At 34.7% G+C, this 24,544-nt stretch overlaps 1 protein-coding gene across 1 annotated transcript; it reads right to left on the minus strand.

Annotated features, from left to right (window-relative positions):
- Positions 1 to 3,264: 3,264 nt before the first annotated feature.
- Positions 3,265 to 23,355, minus strand: LOC138323433 (bone morphogenetic protein 10-like). Its single transcript, XM_069268055.1, has 3 exons — positions 21,438 to 23,355; positions 14,826 to 15,490; positions 3,265 to 9,306 (listed from the first exon to the last, which is right to left on the minus strand). The coding sequence occupies exons 1-3, from the start codon at positions 21,838 to 21,840 to the stop codon at positions 9,073 to 9,075; spliced, it is 1,302 nt and encodes a 433-aa protein (XP_069124156.1). The 5' UTR covers positions 21,841 to 23,355; the 3' UTR covers positions 3,265 to 9,072.
- Between the last annotated feature and the right edge of the window lie 1,189 nt (positions 23,356 to 24,544).

A 24,544-nucleotide genomic window follows, 5' to 3' on the forward strand; every position in this document is an offset into this window, starting at 1 on the left:
TGAAGCATGACGAAGACACCGAACAAGCACTCCCAACCACATGTGCTCCCATCCCGGTTGTATTATTTCGATAACGGGCAATCCAATTATCACGCTCCCTCTATGCTGGGATGCTATAAGAAGGAGTAGAAACTACCACTTCTACGGAGTATGATGTGTAATAACCTTAGGAAATAAGCCAGGGCCTTCCTTACATGGAAGAACGCTCAATTCGAGATCATAAGGAAGGCGTTAGCTCTTTGTTAGGTCAAGATAGGCACGATATTACACGTACCTTCGGAATTGTTTTCTATAGTAAGGTATAAGTCGTCGGAATTGTATTGCTTCAAGATTCAAACTTAGGCCTTCCTTTTGTTGAAAAATCAATATGAGAAATGCGGCAGCTAAATGTTTATACAGTATATTTGTTTTACATTAATTTCTGGACGGTAAGATACATATTCTGATATTGGAAAGAAAGCCTGATACAGGCCCAACCAAGGTTCTTTTGTTATTTTGGTGTTTGCGTTCAGTCTGGAACTAAATGAATAATGTTATCATAAAATAACGATAACTTTTGAAATATTATCGTTATCACATTGTTAGGCACATGGAATTAATTAGGTTTACATTAGATAGAATAACATGGCATCGACTGATGTTTGATATCTATAACTTGTATTAGTGTTGAAGTCTCTTTGTCTGCCGAATTGACATTTTCAATTCTTTTTACTTATAATTATTGTTTATTTGTATTTTATATGAATTGTAGATAGGGGCACTGTGCATGCCAAAATGCTGTTATATCTTGAATGGAGGATAGCAATATGTGTATTTGAAGAATTGCAACGCGCGTGATGTCAATTATAACAATGATAAATATAGTTTACATCAATGAAAATGCCTTCCAAATTAACAGGGCTTGAGATAAATGTGTTTTATTGGAAAGTTACGCGCCTCTCAGCGATAATGCTGATATTTCGCGAGGCAGACCTCAAGAAATGACCAATAAATCTGTTCCGGACATGCAGTTTTTAATGCAATATGGAGCAAGCGATGCACGTGCGCTAGTATGATATTAACCAGAGTACCAAAGCTTAGCCACAGATTTGTAGATTCCTTCGTACTGACAGATCAAGCCACATCTGATATGAACCACTGCGAAATATGAATGACTTTTTGTAATTCACCGTAACACCGGTTTAATATGCAGCGTTGCTGCTGCATTACATAATGATAGTAGTTCATATAGATATATTCAGTGGATATGAAGGATGTTGTTATCGGTTTAATAGTATGAAAAATTAGAAATTAATTTCCAAGGCCTTTACATTGGCCATTATAGGCTACATTAAAGTATATGTTTTTTTAATAATCTCGAATTATTGTATCCAGCGAAGTTGTGTCGTGGGAAACGAAACACACCCATCCAATGCTTAATGTTCCGGTAAAGATTAAAATTTTACAAGCAGACCCTAATTGAAACTGCATGGTATGAACCTTAACCATGATAATGCGCATTGGCCTAGATAAGATAATTGGAATAGTTTCTCCGTATCTGATCCCTTCTGTGTTTTCTCCTTATATTAATATACATTCTGGGCAAGGTGTCTTGAATGCAATATTGATAAGCAGGGCTATAATTGATGCAGACTTGTCAGTACATTGCAGAAATAAGAAGGTCCACATTAGTGGAGTCACTAAAATTGATTGATGTCATACATTGTATGGAAATATAAATGTTTCGTTCGTCATTTTGTTATAATTATAATAAGATAAAAATAAAACAACAGTTCCAAGTCATTTTTCAAAGGTTTAGATTCTGCCATTGCGGTACCATTACATACTTTCACCTATACATATTCTGTATTTGAGCATTGAAATTACAAATTAGTGACATCAATACTTATAATTAGTTTTCTAATCTACATGTATTTGATAAGATAAAGTATGTTTAATTGTACCATTCTAGTGATGTTTTCAATGGATTCTTTTTCCAAATCAATACCCAATGTCAATGTTTCTAATGTGACGTCACGATAACGTCGGGGTTTCGCGCCATTCTCGGATTTATTTCCATAGTGGTCTGCAAATTATTTACTATCTCAAGAGTATTACAAATCCAAAATCAATAGCTAAAAAGTTCCATCGTGCATTGAAATACATAATGACGGAAACCAGAATGAATATAAATCTATTACGTCTTATTTTCAACAAAAAGCAAATTCCGATGACGAATGAACTATATTGGGTCCGCCATCTTGAACCAAGTGGTACGCCTGAAGAAATAACTACTTTCACCACTTGAACCGGTTCGGTTCGGGTTCCATTACAGATACAGCAGGCTCATACCAGAACAATTGTATTAACCCGTAAATGGAACGCACAGAAAATCAAATCATTTAGATGGAATGCTGATACTATCGTTGTTATCATTTACTCATCATCGTTTGTATAACAGTTTAGTAAAAACGTTAACAATCGTAGTTATATCAATTTATATGGGGTGGATAGCGATCGATTAGTAATGTACATATTGACTACAAAGTGCATGGATATGAAATTTAATATAGTTACAAGTTTTAGCAGATAATGTCATATTCTGAATATATTGTCTATTAGCTTTGAAGATATGTATATTTATCCTGCAACTGCCCCACATACTGACGGATAGCTACTGCCGGATAAACTTGTGCTTTATCCGTCAATACGAAATGCTTTTGTTCCACATCTAACGGAACATTTTCTAACTTGACCCCGAACTTTAACCTTACGGTAAATGAAACGTCATTCAGTCCCGCTAAAAAGTGACGTTACATTCACCGGAATGACGTCATTTTTACGATATCGAAATTCTCGTATGGCGGTGTCGTCTTTTTCTTGGCTCATGATAAAGGTATGTACTGTAAAGTAACTCATTGATGAATAATTATTGTTTTTCAGTATTTTCACATTGTTTTAGGGATATTACACACTGAATAGAAATTCTAGTGCTGTTTGCGAATGCGCTTATATATTTCATGGCAGTGAAAAGGAGTACACTCTAATTCGTCTTAGTGAATGAATCTTTTCCTGTGCATCAAAGAAGCGTCTCGCTTCGAGCGAAACCAAGTAAATAACTGGCAATTTGCTTTCGTTTTGAATGTCATAATGGTTGCAGGATAGACAAAATACACGGTTATTATATTACAATACAAGGTCGAGCACCAAAATAAACCTTGTATTGTAAGATACTAACCATGTATTTTCTATATATCATATAGCCACACATATGAAAAACAACAATTAATGTAAGACTGTTTTATTTCATAATCATGTTACTATGACATTTGTGTGTTTCGTAATCACTGTCTTCTTACAATATTGAACAACTCAGCAAAGCTTCACAACATATTTTAAAATAGGTTGAAACACTTTACTTTATGTAATCTTCAAACTGAATATTAATGTTTCAATATCATACTGTAATGTACTCGATCCATTGATAACAACTGTTACATACGCTTACATAATTCTGAACGTTTTACAGTCTTCACGAATGAAAATTGTTTTACCAGTTTCACAAATGTAAAATAACTACTGAGTATGCATTGATTTATTTATAACATTTGTTTATGTCTTCATATTGTTATATAGGCATAACACATTATCTATTTCCTTAATTTTTATGAACAAAACCACACACTTATACAACACATTAACGAATGATGTTTACAACTTTAAAACAAATATACAGATAACCTTACAATTAAAACCGGTATACAGTACAAACGTGCTGTTATTATATACCATGTCTTCACGCTGTAAACAGATATCACAATGAAGCACTATTTTACACAATCATGAGTTTGTTCAGGGGGAAATGTAAATGCACAACTAAACCATGACATGATCATAATAAACACGAAACGGGATCTATTTATTGTCATATCGTTATTTATCATAATAACAACACGCCATATGTAAGTTATTAATGGAAAAGATAAAAGCATGTACCAGAGTTATCCCAAGCGGATATGGTGACCTGAAATATAGCCCTGGCGATAACAAGAAAGTAACGGCTAGGCTACATATATCATACTCTTAATGCTAAGTATGCACGTAATAGGACCGGTCGTCCATGCAGGATAGGAAACAAAAGCTATTTCTCTTCATCAAAATATGATAGGTTTGTAATGCTATGTTGGCGGAGTGTGTTCCGGTTAATTTCGCCCTGTCTTCTGATCCTCCGCCAGGTGGCCTGTCTAACTTACACAGTACTCTATCGAGGAAACAAGGGCGTTCAAAATTACAAAAAAGTTGGCATTTTTTCTGAAAATTCAAAGTGACATATCTATCTAGTATCTATGGAAGGCCTGATTATCTGGAGGCTGATAGCCAATGTTGGGTGGGTTGTTTGATAGCGTCTGTTTCGGACTACACCCCCTACGGTTAAGGCTATTCTCAGTGTAAACGCCTCATGCGTTTTGCTATAGGGTTGTGTCGAAATGTACTTGCACTAGAATACTTCCGAATAATTACACGAGGTCAATAAAAGCGTTAAGATATATGCTCGCAGCTTTAACACATTAGTCAGATACGATAACTGTCAATGTTTTTTTACATGAGTAACAGGTTCAGATTTATCACAAATGCTACTTACGTGCACGCTCACGCGCGTGCAATGGCAGAGAAACAATTGATGAATGGGTATACCTGTCCTAAGTAACAAAGCTTTGCTTGTTTTTGTTTGCCTTATCTCCCACAACGAATGCATTTCTGTTTATTCACTGCCCCAGTTTGCTACAACAATGCCATCATATCTCTTTATCTGTTGCAGTATCTTCAATAAATTGTTTCTGAACGTGTGTACTCAGCTGTGAGAAAGCTTGTACAGTGTTGGATAAACACATTTCCTGATAATGGAACATTGTGAAGTACATATAACCCCTTCTCTGTTTTTTTTACATTCTGATATTGTAACCTTCTCTATCGCATTGACACAAACACCGCTTTTTTATATGATAACTCTTACAATGACCTGTTGCAAAGCTTGTTCATATATCTTATGCCTAGATCACTAGTGCAATGCGAGTATGACGACATCTTGTCATTGACAATGTTGTCAAAAATGCTTTTCTATCAAATTTTGGCTTCAATTTATCAAATTTCGGGGTGTAGAATGATGCAATAGAAAGTTGCGTATGAGAGTAACAAATCTTTCGTCATATGATAAATACATTAAGGTGATCGCTTCTTTATTTCAATTTTATTTACGTCTTATCATTAACTTATACTTGAACAACATCACTTAATGTACATTTTGGCATCTACAGAGACTAAAAGCCTGAAAGGACATTGTCGTCCAGATATGTAAAAATGTTTCAGAAAGAAAAAAAAGAACAACTGTTTTAGTTTTTGAAACGCTTGATCCTGACAATCCTTGACTCACTTTTGGCATGTTTTCCCGGTTGAAATGCGCAAATAAAGATTATTCTGTTCCGGAATATAATGATCGTGGTCAACATTTGAGTGTGTATTGTACCTGTGCCAAAATACCGCACCACATGAAATAAGGAAATCCGGAACGATTAACAGGATATAGAATTGTAGAATTATTTTTAAATGTTCTGACGCATATTAGTTAAACGAAATTAACTTTGTCTGATCCTGTTTCTTTTAAAAGGAATGCAGTTCCAACATGAGAGAACGATTAGGTATCAGAATGAATACATATATAATGGACAGGATATCACATTTATGACAAACATAGATATGCTATAGTTACACCACCATGCTAAATATACACGTATATGTACAGCTATGACGTCATAAATATATTGACGTCACAAAAGTCACAATGCTGTTACACAGAATAACACACATTTACACCCAGCAGATTGAACTATGTACTTAGTAATGGAAATGTAAATATTGAATGATACCCCTTGATAAGAAATCGAGTATACTATAAACAAACATGAAACACATCATTATTAAAATAATTATGTTAGGATAATCAGAAACTCGATAATAATACAGCACAATGATAAAAATATGGACGGACGGAGTCTAAATCACCGGGCATGACTTAAAATATGTATCAAGATATGTGTTCTAATTCAAAACATTAAAACCTAAGGATTAAAATAAAAATGATTATTACATGTACATAATTGTGATTAAGTGAGGTAGAAAACAATATTTATGACAACAGCAACACTGGCATTCTTTTGTTTGATAAAGTATTAAGCAAACTACAATAAAATATAGCGTCGTGTCCTAAGTTCTTCTTATCTGATTGTTAATTCTTTGTTTTAGATATTTTAAATTTTATATTAATATTTATCATATCACTTTAATTTTGAACTTTCGATGATTAAGTCGATGTTAATTTGAATAATGGCAATGCAATTGAGAGATCAAAACATTTTTGTGTTCATAACATTTAAATGGATTTTTCATACATTGGTTTCGACAGATTTCAAAACAGAACAAAATGCACTGCATTGCTTGATAAGAATGGAATCCGATCTAAAAATAATGTATTTGAACATCTGGCAGTTTCTTTCTACGGTTTTATCACAATGACATTCTCATTTTAGATATCTAAGGCGTGTTTTAGCATATCATATTTAATTTGTGCGGAAATGAATTGATAAATTAGTAATATGTATTATCCTCACAGGATATATGTAATTTACATGCAGTTGCAAGGAAATTTATTAACTATTTCATAACAGGGTTCATTCTAGAATATCAAATAAGAAAATGAACGAATATGATTGTGAAACCTAATCCATAGCTATTGAATGTCATGAAGCTAAGAATGAAATACATCTACCAATAAAAATATAAACATCACCGAAAAAACAATAACTAAATGAAACGTCTGACACACTCTTCGCCAATAACAACATGTGAACACCCTAGAAAATATTCTGATAAATACATCCTTTTTGAAAATAACCTTGTTACCAGGGCTAGATAACTTTTACCGACTCGCTCACTACATCAATAACCCACACTTTCATCGGTAAAAGGGAAACATATACTGTGGTAAGTTAACTATAATTAATGATTAAACTAAAATATGTTTAAAAACACAAAAAAACTATGGTTTAGCTCAAGATATAGTTCTAATTACTTCAGTCAACAGGTTTATTAGTCCGAGATACGCTGGCCCTGACACTAGACTTAGACATTATGACAGATAGATGTAACCAGACATCCATCTGTCATGATGTCTAAGTCTGGTGTCAGGGCCAGAGTATCTCGGACTATGTACAGGTTTATGGTATATCGAATAAGCACTCATGATATTAAAGATCTCCAACGCCGACAGAGCATAAATGATACTCGTCATTTGAACAATAATTGATTTTTAATTGTGTATATATGTATATGTCTAATTAACACCAAAAATAATATAAAGTAATTTATTTTGCTTTTGGTGCAAGTGCAATCAGTACTTCATTCCATATAGGATATATTGACACGTGTTTTTTTACGGGATGCAGTTAATTATTATTATTAATCATTAATATTTTTATCTTGAAGTGAAATTAGAAGCTCAAACTATTCAATGGTGGTTATGGTGTAAAGTAAGTAACTTTTGTGACTGATGAAAAGTGGTGGAGCGGTGGAGCATCTTAAATATATTTAGTGAACAAAATTATTAACTGTGTTTATTAATCCATACAATGCATTGAGAGAATATATGTTTGTATATCTATGCAGAAACATTTGCACATGTATTATCAGAAACGTTAAAAATCTTAATGATTAAATAAAATTGCCATTCTTTTTAGTCATAATTGATATCTCAGTGCAATATTCTGTCGTGTGATGCTATTGTCTTACACTCTTTTTGGCGAATCTTTTTTTATGTGTGGTATGTAGTACCTCAATGAATACTCTCTTGCAACGACGGGAGAATGATACGTCGTTACTTTCAACAGTACAGTTTTTTCCAAGTGATTTGTCATACTTTTTGGCTTCGCATGAGTCAGATATCGAATATCATTTAATTTTTACAATCATCTCGTTTTGATGACTTAGTAATGTATTATCGCAATAACACTAATATTAACATAGTAAATATTCATTCATTTCATTCACAATTCACTTCATTCTTATACCGACATTTTTGTAGTCATAACTGTTTAGAAAGAAAATTACGGTTGGATGCATGTGATGACTTTATGCTAATTCTTATTCATCATGCCTTTTTAAATTTGGAAAAAAATGATCATCTTTAAACATTATTTAAAAGGAAGCACATATCACTAATGCTATTTGTACAACCATAAAATAAAAATAATATTTGATATTTTGTTGCTGACAATTCGGTGTTGCACTCGCTCTTAAGCAAATTGCTTGCTAATTAATCAAAGTACCGTCAATGTATTAACGTATTTCCTAATACGTTGCTAACTACCACTATCGCCGATTTAGGTCGTTAGCAGCAAGTCTGTTGTCTTTGATTTGATAATTTATGCAAACACACAGGCAAATCACAATACTTACTCCTTTTATAGATCACATTGATTCTCGCTATTCACATCTGAACTGTTTGCAATGACTAACATTTATACCTTTTCATTATCATTTGTTACTCGACGCTACATGCATTTGGTATCGTGCAGTGTTATTATCTATGGAAAGCCGGCGTTCACCAACATTTTCTAACAATGTTTCTTTGAGCAACTTTCCTCTCTGCTCTCCGTTCGTGTTGAAAATCCAGCTTTCAACAGGATTTATCATAATACTCTTAAAAACATCCTTTGCTACTCAACGTCATTTCAATTGGAAAATTTACAACTTTCACTAACATGTATTAATGTTACTTATTAGCAAATTTTAGCTACCTTTCGTATTATTTTCATTTATTTACGATGGTCACCCGTTACCATTTCTACTATAGTTGATGTTACTCTTAGTAACCTCTTCTGGTACTACCCGATGATGTTGCTAACAATAACCTTCTTTGTTAAAATCCGTTGACAACAGTAACCTCCAACGCTAACCGTTAATGTCACTTCCGGTTGCTTTAACTTCCTGCGCCTTTTTCATGGACGAAAAAGTACCATCCTTCGGTACTATATGTTGATGTTACCTGCAGCCACATTCCTTCACGACCATACCGTCGTATTTGTATTTAAATGTAACCACTCCTAACTCGTCCACATAAAGGATTGATATAGGGTCCAGTTTGGTTGGCACACAACACGCCCTGTTAGCCTTTTGAGGATTTTTGGAGTTGAGGAGAGTTTGTATTATTGAGTGTTTCGTGGGTGACAGGTAATCACTGAATGGAAAATAGCACTTCCCCACGCACTGGTAGGCCTGAAACAAATAAATAACAAATAAATGTCATTTTATATCAATCTCTTAATGCATATAAAAAGTTATACCGATAGAGATTTTAAAAATTGTAAACAACCGAACACAGCCCAGAATAGGATAATTGGTGTTTGTTCCCTATTGAAGACGTTCTCTAATCCACATGTGAAAAAGTAAATCTTTATAGAACCGAATATGATTCTATTTTAATCGTTTTAATCATACATCCTCAGAATTATATAGGGACATACTGCAGCCGTGGATGTTTTTGCGAAAGGATGTTTTGCTATACCAGTCTTCAACTATTTGCGGTGTAATTTTTTTGTAATGAGTATGACAACTATATTGACATGATTTGCACTCTATCGTGTGTGGATATTCGCCGACAATTTTAGGAAAACGAAATGAGTAAAACTTTAATCGATACAAGTATCTTGATAATTATCTATCATAATAAGAGAATATTTGACGTTGCTTTCAGGACATAAGATATTATCTTGTGTACATATGTAAGGATATACAATGTCATGTATATTCATCCGAAGATCAATATATTGTACTTTGTCTGCATTTCAAATTAATTCACAACTTTCTTTAAAGCAAATTTGTTTTGCTGATGGGTCGACTTCAACATTATTTATTGAATAAAAAAGTTATCATCTAAAGTAATACAAGTATTTTTTGTAAACGGTAAGGATGGTTAAAACCGTGGTTTTTGAAAATATCACAATGATTTACAGAACCAACTGCAACCTATCAGGTAACATTTGATCATGGGAAAGTGAAAACTGAATATATGTACGTACATCTATCAAGTCTATCACAGCATTTGGGAGGGGTAACATACTTAAGTTATAATAAATTGTGAGATCACAGGAGGTCATAACACAGAAGCCTGGTGGAAACTGTTGGAAACAACCATTGGGGATGTAAGGCGGGGCTCGTTAGCTTTTCCAGCAGTTTCATCCATTATTGATAAATACAAATATTTTAGCTCTTCCTGTGGTGGAAAAGAAATGTGTTTTCTATAGGAAGATAATGTTGAATATTTATTTCCTAAAGATATGAAAATTGTCTCGGCTGGTATATGTAGAGAGATTCCAGAGAAGGGTGTGAGTAAGGCGCTTTATCGATAGCCTCGAAACACATCATTTATACCTACATAGCCAAGATAATCGGATCAGATACACTGGCCGTATATTATAAAATTATGGCAGAGAGGAAATTTGTGTTGTTTTCTACCAGTGTTTTTCTAGGTGATTACCGTTATATATTAGTGAGGGTTTGGCCCCTCGGGGAGGACGTGCGGCATAGGGTGGGCATACGATGTCCGCACGTCAGCTATATCTTATATCAATGCTTTAAACGGAACGTACGTCAATAAGATTCCTGCTGTTTACAGATACAGTGAACTTTAACGAAATTGATTAAGTTGGTGATACGACTTTAAACGCGCTATATCAACCGTATCAAAGTTGGCAACTAAATATAGAAAAAACGGAATGGAAGCGTTGATATGACAGCTATTCCTATGGGCCAATATCGTATCTATTATCGAGTTAATTAGTACATTATTTATTACCTACAAGTGCATATTTGCACGTCGCCCTCCACCTTTGAAGAATACAGGCGATGGTCGTACAGGGAAGGGCATGCGCTGATGGTATGTTTTATCAGCGCGAGGCCACTAATTGATTGGGTACATTTCACATTTCATTTGAAGCTCTCCGAACAGGATGTGCTGTCGGAATTTGGCAAGGTATTTATACCGATGTGGATACGCCGAATGATTTTATCAATTTGTGTTATATCACGGTATTACTGATAAATCCTTGAACGTAATATTCAATTTCGATTTCTACACATAAAGATAGCAATACAAGGTACATGTATAATCATGTTAAAGGAACATTTATGGTAATGGCGTAAACGTGTTATTGCGAGGAATAACGATAATGTACACATTAAAACAATGGCATGATTTTTTAAATGAATGAATTACTACTTTTAGTTGACATAAGTTTTGCCTTATTTAGCTATTTATTCATTTCTATTTATCTATTAATTACAATATAAATTAGGCTATGCTAATATGAACTTTGAATTTAAGTTAATAATGATTAACATGTCAATGAAAGCAAAATGTTACGTAATCTATGTACAAGTAATTATGTTAGCTAACAATTACTACCATAAGTTAACGTTTCCCACAGACCCTCATTTAAGTACACGTTTCAAGAACAATCTCTGCACTTTAGATGATATTTTGGTGAAATTAAGAATAATATAAAATTTATCTAATAAAGTTGTCTGTGTTGAGATCTATATAAATCAGACGTATTTTTGTTCTCGGTAGGTAACACCTAGGTCGTTACTGATATTTATATCAGCAAACTTCAATAGTGGTATTGAAAACGTGTATTCAAGCGTCAATATACCTTAAAAGGAGCATGCAATAGAGAATCCTATCTAATTTAGACATATTTCACGAAACAGCTTTATTTCATTACTGTTCAACAATCTCAAACACATCAACATGATTTATAGGTAAAGACGATAAAAAATCAAAAGTAACGTGTATTTAGCATAGACTTTTAGGGTACTACAGAGACTAATATGAAAAACTTTCATTTCTGCAGCAAAAAAGCGACCTTTGCGTGGACACGTTTGTTTAATATTGTGTAGTTATTGACACTAGTCGGATATGATTAAGTTGGTTCGTTGGTTGGTTGTTTTATTACGTCCTAGTGACAGCCAGGGTCTCTCCTGTATATAGTGTCAGTGTGCTGTGTAAGTGAAAGTGTGAATGTTTTAGGAGACTACGGTACATTCGTGTTGTGTCTCTTTGAAATAGTGGAAATTCTTGTCCATTTCATAGTGCTATCTCACTGAAGCACACTGTCCGAGACACCGGACAGTACATCATGACCGGTCACATTACTGGCAACGGACAAAATGGGGATTACCGTACACTGAATTACAAATTAGATTATAAGCATTTTTCTCAATATCTTTCAAATATTCGACAATGACATATTCCATCTCTGGGTATTACAGATTATTTCCCTTTCGGGAAGGTATCGATTGTGACGTCATTATCTTATGGGCGAAACATTTGTTGTTTTTTTTTCTGACAAATATGACGTTTTACAAAAACAATAAGGGCAAATAATCCTTAATATGCAAATGCAGATATGTTTCAATGTATGCATTGGCACGTTGTGTAGAATGTTGTTTGTATAAAACTAAATCTATGTTAAATATTTCTAGGTCGGTATATCCATTTACTACTACCACTGGTATAATTAGAACACTACTGTTTCACCCAAACGTACAGTGAACACTTTACGTAAAGTAAACACTTCTGACTGCCAAGCCAAACTACAAATTCAGCGGAATAAAACCTTTCAATTTGTTACCGATTTTAGAAAAGCTGTTTTGCAATTTCACTGACCCCTTTTTCCGTTCTATTTAGAGCATAATAACAACTTTGTCAATGAGAAAGTTCAGAGTTAGACTATTGGCGTGCAGGTGCAAGGTATTGCAAATCAAATATATACAGGATAAATACCAAACTAATTAAAATTAGTCTACGGAGAGCGACATAGAAGATCTAACTTAAATTAGATTGGGATAAATACTTAACATATGAGAAGTCGGAAATAAAACTGCAGACACTTTGAGTTAAACGCCTTCTATGTTTACTGTTTGTTTTTTGAGAGCACTGAACGGCTGGAGATGAAATAATGTATTGACTGTATTCGAATATCATAATTTATTATCTTAAAAAATTCGCAATGAGTCAATTTTCTTATAATATATCTTTATAGCGAACTTATATGCCGAGGTAATCTTACTCTCACCTATCATCGAAACCAATTATAAGTAGTACAGATATTATTCTATTGCATATTGTTAATTTCACTAACTGTATTGTTTATATATTTTAGAATAGTTACAGAGTATTAAGCATATGCATGCACATGGTTCATGTATTGTTAAATAATGTTTAGTCGATCTCTTGAGCTATTTGGATAGTTCAATTTATATTACGTTAATTTAATTAAGGTATGTTTTGGCTATATAACTGCTATTTTTTCTCTCTCTTTATTTTTAGATACGAAGTTAACCTATAACAGGTGACTCCAATCTTCCGACACACCGGGACCAATTCGCTGTGAGGTAACCTTGATTTTTTTTCCTCTCGTTTAGTTTTCCTTATTTAAATTTCCAATAGTAGCTTCACTTTTATGTTAGCTTTCATTTTTGATAAAAATGAAATTGAGAAAGGTATCAATTTCTATCTTTTAATGCGCACTTTCTATTTTGACGCGAGCATGGTATACCGAGTACAGACTGAAGAAACAACTGTTATATGAAATCAAATGTTTAACAAGCCTCTCTTTATGATTTTTAGCCTCCATTTTTATCATATTTGATATTCTGATCTCCTTGATGTCTCCCTCGACATTTTGCACGAATTTATTCATAATGCTGCAGTGTCAGATAGAGCATGCTGTGATATTTATAGAAATTGTGAACTCGCTGTCTGCTTCTTAGAACTGGTACCTTTATAACTTCAATGTTTGGTCAAGTATACTGTACGCAAACAGGAACAGTTCATCGACAATGTTCTGAGATATACATAATGTATTATTTTAAAGATGCTCCACCGCCGACGGAGCATAAAAGATATTCATCATTTGAACAATAATTGGTGTTTAATTGTGTATATAAATGCCTTATTAACACAAAAAATAACATAAACTAATTTATTTTGCCTTTGTTGCATACGCAATCATTACTTCATTCTATATAAGATATAGTGCCACGGAATTTTTTCGGGATGCAATTAATTATTTTTCATATTTTTAACTTGAAATAAAATCAGAAGCTCAAACTTTTGAATGGTGGTAATGGTGTAAACTAAGTAACTTTTTTAACTGAGGAAAAATACAAAATCGTCTGCTCCTGTTTTTGATAGTGAAAATATAAGATTTGTCAGCGGTGGAGCATCTTTAAATGTTTGGTATACAAATTATATTAATATGTTTAATATACACGTGTATGATGTTTTATAAAGAACTGACTTCATGAGCACAAAGATGTTTTGGGTTTTGTTTTGTGTTTATTTATTTATTTTTCTATCTATTTTTTTAGATCAGCTACACCTTCACAACCAGATCCTTGTCAGTTTGTTGTAATTCGCGTTACTCTATGGTCGCCATCTTTTGCTGACATATTTGGCCGAAAATGATTTGTCATTTCGTAGAGTAATGTTTTCTCTTGAAGTATAAAATCGTATTTTGTGAGAAAATGACGTCGTTTACCCACCAAAGCCCTTCAGTCCCCCCCCCCCCCAAAAAAAAAAAAAAAAAAAAAAAAAAAAAAAAAAACCCATAAGTTTTGTTTTACTGCAAATTTCTTTTTTCATTTTAAAGATATCAATATAATATGTTGTTCATCTTAATTGTATATATCTATGAATATACACTGGCCTTCAAGGGAAATTACTACCTTACCTGATAGCCTTGAGGGGCGATAATCCATCGGTCCCAGTCTATGTCGCTGAACTGTATATACAGAGAACGCCGTCGACACACTGTCCCCTTTTTGTTTGCCCTCCGCTTAAAACGTTTCTGTAATATATTAGATTCTGTATGATTTGTTTGTGTACCATTAATATCTCCCATGATATCGAACGAATCCATCTCATGTGTAACCATCTCATGTCTCTCCTTCATGTGAAGTTTACTTTTGCTGTATTCACTTGAGAAAACCACTAATAACGGTTCTGTCCGAGTTTTAGGACGTGCTTCAATGTCCATCTCACCGTAACTTACACTATGAAAAACATTTTCAATTCTAATTTCTAATATTTGCACAGAATTAATGTCCGCAACCCATCGTTTCACGGCGGAAGTGACGTCAAACGTTTCCCAGTTGCTGTTTCGCCCGTATATATGTTTTGAGTTGATAAGTTTATATGGTTGGTCATTTACAGGAATGACCTCAAACACGGACACTTTCCTATCCACACCTATGTAAGCATTACGGTCATTTTCGACCAAGGTAAAAAGCCGAAGTTCCGCTAGATCAACCACCTCATCAAGAGATATACTGGTTATGTTGAATATCATGGTATGGACTCGGGACTGGCGTTCCGTAAATGAATTCCCGGATATTTCTGAAATAGGAATAAAAGCGTATAAATATAAAGAACAAGAAATATAAAGTAACCTTAGATAAGATTTATATGCTAATATTTAATACAGACTATATCTCTTATTAAAGAACTATCGTTTTATACATAATTGATAATGCCAAGTCATTTTGTCTTCAAAAAATACTTATATGTTGTACACAATATCGGCTGAATAAAAAACAGACATTTTGGCTTGTTTATTTTTACGTCCTATTAACAGCCAGGGTCATGTAAGGACGTGCCAGGTTTGTTGGTGGAGGAAAGCCGGAGTACCCGGAGAAAAACCACCGACCAGCGGTCAGTACCTGGCAACTGCCCCACATGGGATTCGAACCCGCATCCCAGAGGTGGAGGGCTTGTGGTAATATGTCGGGACATCTTAACCACTCGGCCACCGTAAAAAACAGACATAAAGTAACATAATAAAGGATTCCTTTTTATTTCTAATCGTTAGTCCATCACTGCAGGTGAAATATCTCTATTTCTCATTAATCTTTGTGTCGTATTTATATTTTCATAACCAATGTAACATGTAAATTTAAAATTTTATGATTGAACTCCAGACGTACTTTTAGGCGATTCATCAACAAGATGCTTTGTTCTCTTACCCCAGACAGGGATATCCACAGTTTTACCGGTATGAGATTTTTCTATTTCACCCTAGGGTAAACACAAGCTACACGAGATCTTTGCACATGCCCAACAATGGTATGACGTCACGACAACAGTATCATGACGTCGCGGTAATGGTATTATAACGTCACGACAACAATGAAATGACGTCACAAAGACGGCGACTTATTGAGGTCAAGTCATCCTCGCTTGCATGAATGACACATTTATTAGAGACACAAAGTGGTGCACGGGGTAAGAGAAAAAGAATCATTCAGTCTCTTTTGGGTGAGACAGGAGATCTCAACCCTCGGGATAAGATTCTTAAGCTGTCAAACACCCGGCAAAGCCTCGTGTTTGACAACTTAAGAAGCTTACCCCTCGGGTTGGAATTCTCCTGTCTCACCCCAAAGGGAGTGAAAGATTCTATTATTCCTTTTAAGATTTTCCATGAACAATCAATTACCAAATTACATAAATATAAATGTATATAATAATATCTTTGTTATTATGAATTCCCCAATATGTGTCTCTAACATGTCAACATTTCTGAGACAGCCAAGAAAAATAAAACACTTTGTGGTTTACCATTATATATTACGATATCCTTTCTAAATTTTAGAAATGTGTCTACTAAATCTTAGACATGGCATTAGATTTGAACATGGAGAATTTACGCTGTAAGACACCAAACTGAAGCCGTGTAGTCTACAAAAGCTGTGAAACATGAGCCAGTCATTAAGCTTTGACATTTTGGGATATATCCCCCTTACAACTTCCTCTTACTATCAGGACACTATCATACGGGTGCCAGTCTCCCGCGTCAATAATGTGGCACACCGTTTGTTGTGTCGGAGGGTCACATTGTACTATCGGGAGGGTCACTACCCTTTATACTGTTCTGTCAGATGTAAACCTGCACAGCTGATAAGACTGGATTTTTACCATAATTCTACGTAATTACTACATAGTTTGTACTTTACTGTCCACCTCACTAATAAAAGAACTATAAATGCGAGACTTCGTGGGACGGCTGGGCATTTAGGATTCGTGAACTATTTGGTTCAGATTTGACAGCATTCCCGAGTGTACTTGGCTTATCGGCGGAGGAAGGAGTTCGAGGCGGACGATCCAAGTGTACCCAGCCGTTATATAATACATCTGTTGCACAAATCAGTACATGCACTTAAATAAACATACAATTCTTTTTTTTTTCTTCTAACAGAGGAATAGCTAGTTTCGTGTTTCTACTTTTGATCTGGATTTAAGAGATTTTTAACACTGATACAACTGTCCCTCAACACCATGCACGATCTCACACCCAATCTCTGATGAACTATTGGACTGATATGTATGTGCTTATTCTTTTTAAAACTGCTTCCTTTTCAATACGGTTAATGATGTAAACAAAACGAGCTGACTGGAGAAAATGAACACCCTGTCCCTGCCGTGGTATGATCATTAACGATAAACCAGTTAGATGTTTAAAGTCGTGCGTATTTCTTAGCACTGTTTATTTTAAACAATGACCTGTTACAGAAAAATAAAATGTCGCTAGACCATTTATAAACTGATAGTCTGTCCCCAGTCTTAGCTCTGAATACTGCTTCAAAAGATAACAAAACTGGATCAAAGGAGTTGATACATGTTGAATGAGAAATACTCTGGTAACTGTTTATAACGGATAGATATATTTATGAAATATCTTTTCGCTATCCTACACAGCCAATCAGGAAATATTCCAGTTCTTACTATTGATGGTGTTTTGAACTGTACTAAATGTACCTTTTTATACCTCATGAGTATGAGACAGGGTCAAAGATCTGTCAATTAGTTTGAATGACGTAATGAAAAGAACTTTAAATCCTGTTGAATAAAAACTGTTCGTAGGTGGAATATCGTGTCAAAAAGGTTATACCCACGCTGTGTGGTACTTCATTGCACCAAGATGAGATGTGTTAGATATAATACTGAAATGTAAATGTTTTAATTCGTAATATCAATGATATCATCTAACTATTTACAAATAAATTTTACAAAAATTGTTGTCTGATTACGTGGTGGTATATAACTGGTGAATAGTCAGTAGGATTACAAGATTTATAAAATGTCAGTTTAACACTGTCGCCATTCGTTGATGAAGCGTTCCTTGAATATAAAAAAAAACTTAGATATTGACATCAGATCAGAATAAACACCCAGATCTGCATATCGAACTAAAGTCACCTTGTTCAAGGATATAAGTAAATATCAAACAAGTATATATAAAAAGAAGATCTTATTGGCTTACTAAAGAGCAACTGCATTAATTTTATAGACACGATTTGCAACGCAATTGTAGGTCTAAGGGTTATCCTACGCTCAAAATTTGCGAAATCTTAAATGGCTGCGTCTTCATGGAGCTAAAATGCATATAAAATTAATATTTTTACCTATCAGGTCAACTTAAATACTACACGTTTTTGTCGATGTTCATTGTTTTGAAAGATTTGTGACCTCGCAACAGTTACTCACTATTTAAAATGCCCCTGATGCAGTCCAAGCAAACATGAGTTGGCAAACGCTTTGTAATTGACAAGCCAACTATGATATTATCAAAACCTGGTGAACAACCTTGAGAACAAAATTTAAAAAGCAACAGCAAACTTTAAGCTGGATATAATATCTTAGAACGATACCTTTAAAGAGTCACCATGTTTAACGATACAAATATTAAAAGATCATTCATAACAAGAACGTGTATATCGATGGCCACATATGACATTAAAACGTCTGCTAAATACCCTGTGTAAATCTATGTTAACAGAGTTCATAATAACCTTTGGGACTCTACAAAATTATCAAACTCGCTTTACCGTAAAAAAGTTTAAAAACTTAAATTCTTTTTGAAAACGTTGTGTGCCTTTGAAGAAACAAGATCTAGTTATATACCATCGTGAATCCTGTCGTTATATACAGATCAGATTTTTTGTTTATATTCACAGAATCGTGAAAACTAGCTCTTTGTTACTATGTAATCAAAACAGCAGTTATCAAAATAATGAATAACATATATGAATCAAAAGGCCTCAAAATACGTTCATTCTTCTCTCATAGCAGATATTATCGTATGTGATTTTTTCTTTATACTGACAAGAACAATCAGCTATTTGTTATATCCGCCCGAGTTTCATGGCTGATTATAAATCCCAGCACCTTCCGGATTGTAAAGCTGTACATATGCGTGATTTGGCTTTGTTTCATATCTATATTCATTGCGGACAATAGCGTTGTTTAAATATGTTATCTGCATTCATGTGAATTACAAAGTAACTAGTTAAGCTTCTGCAATTTGTGAATCACAAGCATTTGATTTTATGTCTGTTTTGATGCATCTTTACAGGGTTTTTTTGTAAAGTGATTTCTGCGGGTATATTTTCATTTTAACACACATAAAACATAAAAAGAAGAATTTTACTGTGTATACATTCTGTGTCTAACTAATGTTTATATGGCACCATACAAGTTTGTCACTTCATATAAATGATTTTCACAGCTTAATTCATCAAACCTGATTGTTTTCAATAGATTATTATGGAAAACATGTCAAAAGTTTTACCCAGTTACATCACATATAACTTGAATTGTTGCATTAGGTACAAGGCATGTTAAAACGCCGATTTACCCGTATGATATCTTATTTTGCCAGCATCAGAATACTGACCTGTGCTTGGCACTTAACATTAAATTTGTTTACTTGCATATGCCTGTAAATGTCCAATGATTTTATTGACTAATCATAGATTTTTAGGTCATTATATCAGTACGCCCACAATTAATCGCATAGTTGAATTAATCTGTCGACGGCATTAAGATTTTTGGCATAGTTCTACCACTAGCAACTGAGTTCCTTGGCGTTTTATATTAGCATGTACAAATAAAATAAACTTTAAAGTGTGTCGTTGATTTCTGCTGAGACAAATATCAATTAGGTACGTACATGTTTGACAGATAACAATAATTGATGGTAAGAGGCTCTGAGCAAATAGGAACTATTTACATGTCACGGCTAATGTACTGTAGTCACTGCTCGTGTAAATGTTATGAGAATCCAGCCTCTAACCTGCTCTTTACAAACCGTCACAACCAAAGATAATTACTTACTTAAAAACACTGTGAAATGTCTCTCAAGACACCTAGAGTTTCTTCATTCATCAATTTAGCAACATTGGCTGGGCGCGGGTGTTTCGGGTGCGTTTAAAATTTAAATATAAACTTAGAGCCAGTAAATGACAGTTAAACGTTAGGGCGATGCAGTTAATGTTGCCGAGACTTCAGACCCAATTACAGCTCCTCAGGTTTTTACTCCGTAAACTCTCATTCATGTTCGATGGTTTTTTATGACGATACCGACTCCCAGAGCGAGTTCCTTCGTTTGAAGTATGGACGTTCGAGGGTGTTCAACACTTGTACCCTATAATAGAACACTTGTGTTTCCACACCAATATCATTCCATTTACATTAGGGTAACTGGTAAACTTTATTTTCATTAGACTTGAACCCCTATCTTAACTGTAACGTTTAATGGAAATACACCGTCCGAAGTATCACCGGGATATTTTACATGAAGTTTTAGCAGTTAGATCAGATAATAAAATTTGCAGGTGTGAAATTTAGTTTGTTGTTTATACCGTACCAAAGAATGCCGATTTCATAGACATTCTGCATGAAACAAAAACAATAATAAAATCAATGTGAAGTTGTTTTTGTCAATGAATGTCGATTTTATCGACATTATGCATAAATCAAAGCATTAAAAAACAATACAATCTTTGTGAATAGCACAACTATTAATATCCCGTTTTACACGCGATCTATGGTATGCTCGCGTGCGGTTCTTTTGAATCAAGATAGCCAGATATACCAGAAATACGTTACCACGTGTTATTTCATTTTCTTCACAGCGACATGTTTTGATTTCAGGATTACTTTACGCTAAAGTGAACATGTCTATCACACATACCTGTCAATCAAATAGCAACGAATCTTGAATAAACTCCGACAGAAAAACGCTCATATGTCGTCGGTTGACAAGAAATTTTAAAAAGAATCCGTTAAAATCCACTACCCGAGAGATTCTTTATCGGCAATGATCACAGAGTTATCACTAGGGTGAAAGAAACGTGACCTGGACTCTTGGTTCTTTAGCACTGATAATATGTGATTGCAGACAAATGATACAACACAGATCGTCTAATGTATAAAACTTAAACACAATAAAATGTTATCTAAACATTTTATATTCTGGTGTAAAAAGGCGGAAATAAAGAAGTCTTACCGTCCCCCTGGTTAATGTTGGTGAAGCTTCTTACTATGGACGACTCAGGACTGGCCAGCCGCTTGGAAGAGTATTGTTTATACAACTCCATCATATATTCCGGAGCTTGATTGGAAAGGTCCGGGAGTTGGATAGATTCCTCGGATTCCTGTGACAATGGTAAACTAGGGGGTAACACAAATTGACGCATATCGTCGACAATGAATGGTTTTGGCATTATATCCATATAACTGACGTCGTCGTAATCCTCGTATTCAATATCGATGTCGTCGCGCCTTGTCCTCGTCAGTTGCTCCGAACCTCGGGGCGGGTCTACAGACAGCAGAGAACGGCACTCTACTACTGCCTTTAGGAGCAAAATATGCACAAGAATGAACGGAGGAATAACAACATTGGCCTTCATCGTCTGCTGAGATAGGGTGGCGCCAGCCTTATTTATACCACAACCCTGCTAACACTATGTAAGACAATGATAATTACAGCAGCTTTTATCAGCAAACTTCCGCAACCTAATGCTGTCACCCATCTTCTGCAAACATGGTCAGTAGTGATCAGCCTAACATCACATCCAGAATTGCCTTAGAGAATGACATACTAAAACTTGATTGTATATATACCATTGTTGGGTACACCTTGTTTTCCCATGTGTCACATTATTCCAAAAATAACGTAAAGCATATTGCGGGGATTAGGAAAACCCCCAGTCATCCTGTGACGAAAGGCAGACGACTCCAAAGTCTTGTTAACACACAGTTCAATTAAAATTCTCGATTTATTGCGTTTTTTCTCACTGCCCGTGAAATCCATATTGGCCAAACGGCACGTGGCAGGAGGGATCGTCCCTGCTCCAGGCCTATCTGACAGAAGAGTGTTCCACCCCGCTTATCTCACAGCATATTTCTTTTCTTCCTCAGAAAATATTTGTTGGCATCTCCAAGCACACCTTTTTGAACGTTTCCTGTGATTACAAACGTTTGGTGCCAACGCACCATGGCCTCACCTGTCTCTTCCTGAACGTCACACTTAATGAACGGTCACATGCTTGACATTTTCATACGTAATAAAAAATACCGTGCAGTTAAACAGTTAAACGGATGTACGCTGTGAATTATAACATGGCTTTAAAAGAATTTCACAAATTGTTTCTAATTCCACAACAATGTAAACACTACAGTAGTCACGTATCAATCTTTGGCTCAAATAACAGTGGGTTTAAGGTCAGAAGGATACCAGGTAAGTTCTTACGTCCCGGAATTGTATCTTCCGTGGAACAGGATAGTTCACCACCACCTCCACAAATAACCTCGGAAAAGGGACAGAGTCCAAGTATCAATGCAACTTGATACCCAAGCGCTAGATTCTACTTGTGTTCTGCACAATTTGAAAGGAAACACGATCTTGCCAGCAGTTTAAAACACTCGTACTCAATTTAACATTTACGTGAACAATTTGTAGGGAGCGTGGAAATTTTACTCATCACTTAGGTTACGCAGAGTCATTCGTTTGTGAGCATTGTCGTGACATGGCGTGTAATTTTGGTAAGTCCCAGAACAACGACTGCAGCTTCCGTTACTTATTATGACTAATATATCTGAGAAATCTAACTATAATTACATGTATTTTATACTTATTGAAATATAAGTACAATGTCCGTATCACTACCTGTAGAACGACAGTTGGTAGCGAGCCATGCTTTGTTAAACTCGCAGTAACACCATAAGTTTATCTGACCTAAGAATGAATGCACGGTTCAACAGTATCATACACACACCCTCAAGGTTGCTCGTGCCGGCTGCCAATTGATGTACTAAACATGATCGCGTGAATTTCTTTAATCAGCACGACATGCGTTTCTATATTTTTAAGGTTATCAACCCCGCTCCCATTACGGAAGAACTAAACTTGTAATCATTGTTTCATTTTTTATTACAGTTTATAAAACTGGTGAATTTAAATATACTTAATTCATATAGCCGGTCGTTTTAGATGTACAACTATCAAATGGAGACATTCGAAAACATCATTTATAAAAAAAATCCAGTTAGCGACTTGCTTTTCAATCGAATATATGTTAATATAGTTATATTAAAAAATAAGTTCAAGAAAGCGACTGAAATGAGTAGGAAAAAGACGCTACCAAAGAATATGAAAAATATAGAAAATTTGCTTGAAACGTAGTTTTAGATAAAATTGTAAAGAATTCATATTTATTTCAAAAGTTAAATATCATGGAAATAATATTCAGGAAATAAAAAAGTATTATCTATGTGAAATGTATTACCAAGTAGTAAAATAAGTAATACTATACATGTATGAGAGACACGAAAGTTCAATAAACAATATCAATTATGTAATTGCTTCGTGAAAATTATAACATTAAAATAGATGGAATGGTTTGGTTTTCGATATGAGTCATTTCAAAAGTCAAAGTAAATCAAAGACGAATCATGTTTTGGTAAGTGGAGGAACGTCGGAGTGTACAGAGTAAAACTACCGACCACCGGTTCATGTCGCAACGGCTCCATGATGGCTAATTTCTTACTAGTAATCCAGAAATTGAGAGTTAGTTGTAGAATGTCAGTTCAACTTAACCGTCCACAACGCACTTTCATAAACGCCATACTTTCCATACAAGAAGAGTCTATTATCTTAAAGTCTGTTTGTATATCATATTATGAAACCACTCAGTGTAAAGGAGAAAAGAAACGTCGAGACTTGCCAGAAAACTGCAATGCTCCTCTTCATCCACCTACACGTCTGGCTAGACGGAACAGAAAGTGTGTTTTCTTTATGTTTGAATGCAGCTGCACATTTCTTGTTGTTCTAGTGATGCAAATCTTAGACATGCTCATACTACTGTATGAACTGCTTCTGTCCAATTATAATGTTTATATTAGAAACAGAAATGTTTAAAACTTTCCTAAATGAACAGTAAATACATGAGATAAAAGTCGTCATTATCGCCTCAGTGTGGCTAAGGACAACATCTATAAACAAACGTCACCTAGCTCCAAATACGACATTGGGCGTGTCACAACCAAGGCCACCCCGGAGCTTCTGCCCACTTATGTTATACAAGTTACGCGGGTGTGCGGAAATCATTTACA

The sequence above is a fragment of the Argopecten irradians genome, chromosome 5 (genome assembly GCF_041381155.1).
Source record: "Argopecten irradians isolate NY chromosome 5, Ai_NY, whole genome shotgun sequence".
Classification (NCBI taxonomy): Eukaryota; Metazoa; Mollusca; class Bivalvia; order Pectinida; family Pectinidae; genus Argopecten; species Argopecten irradians.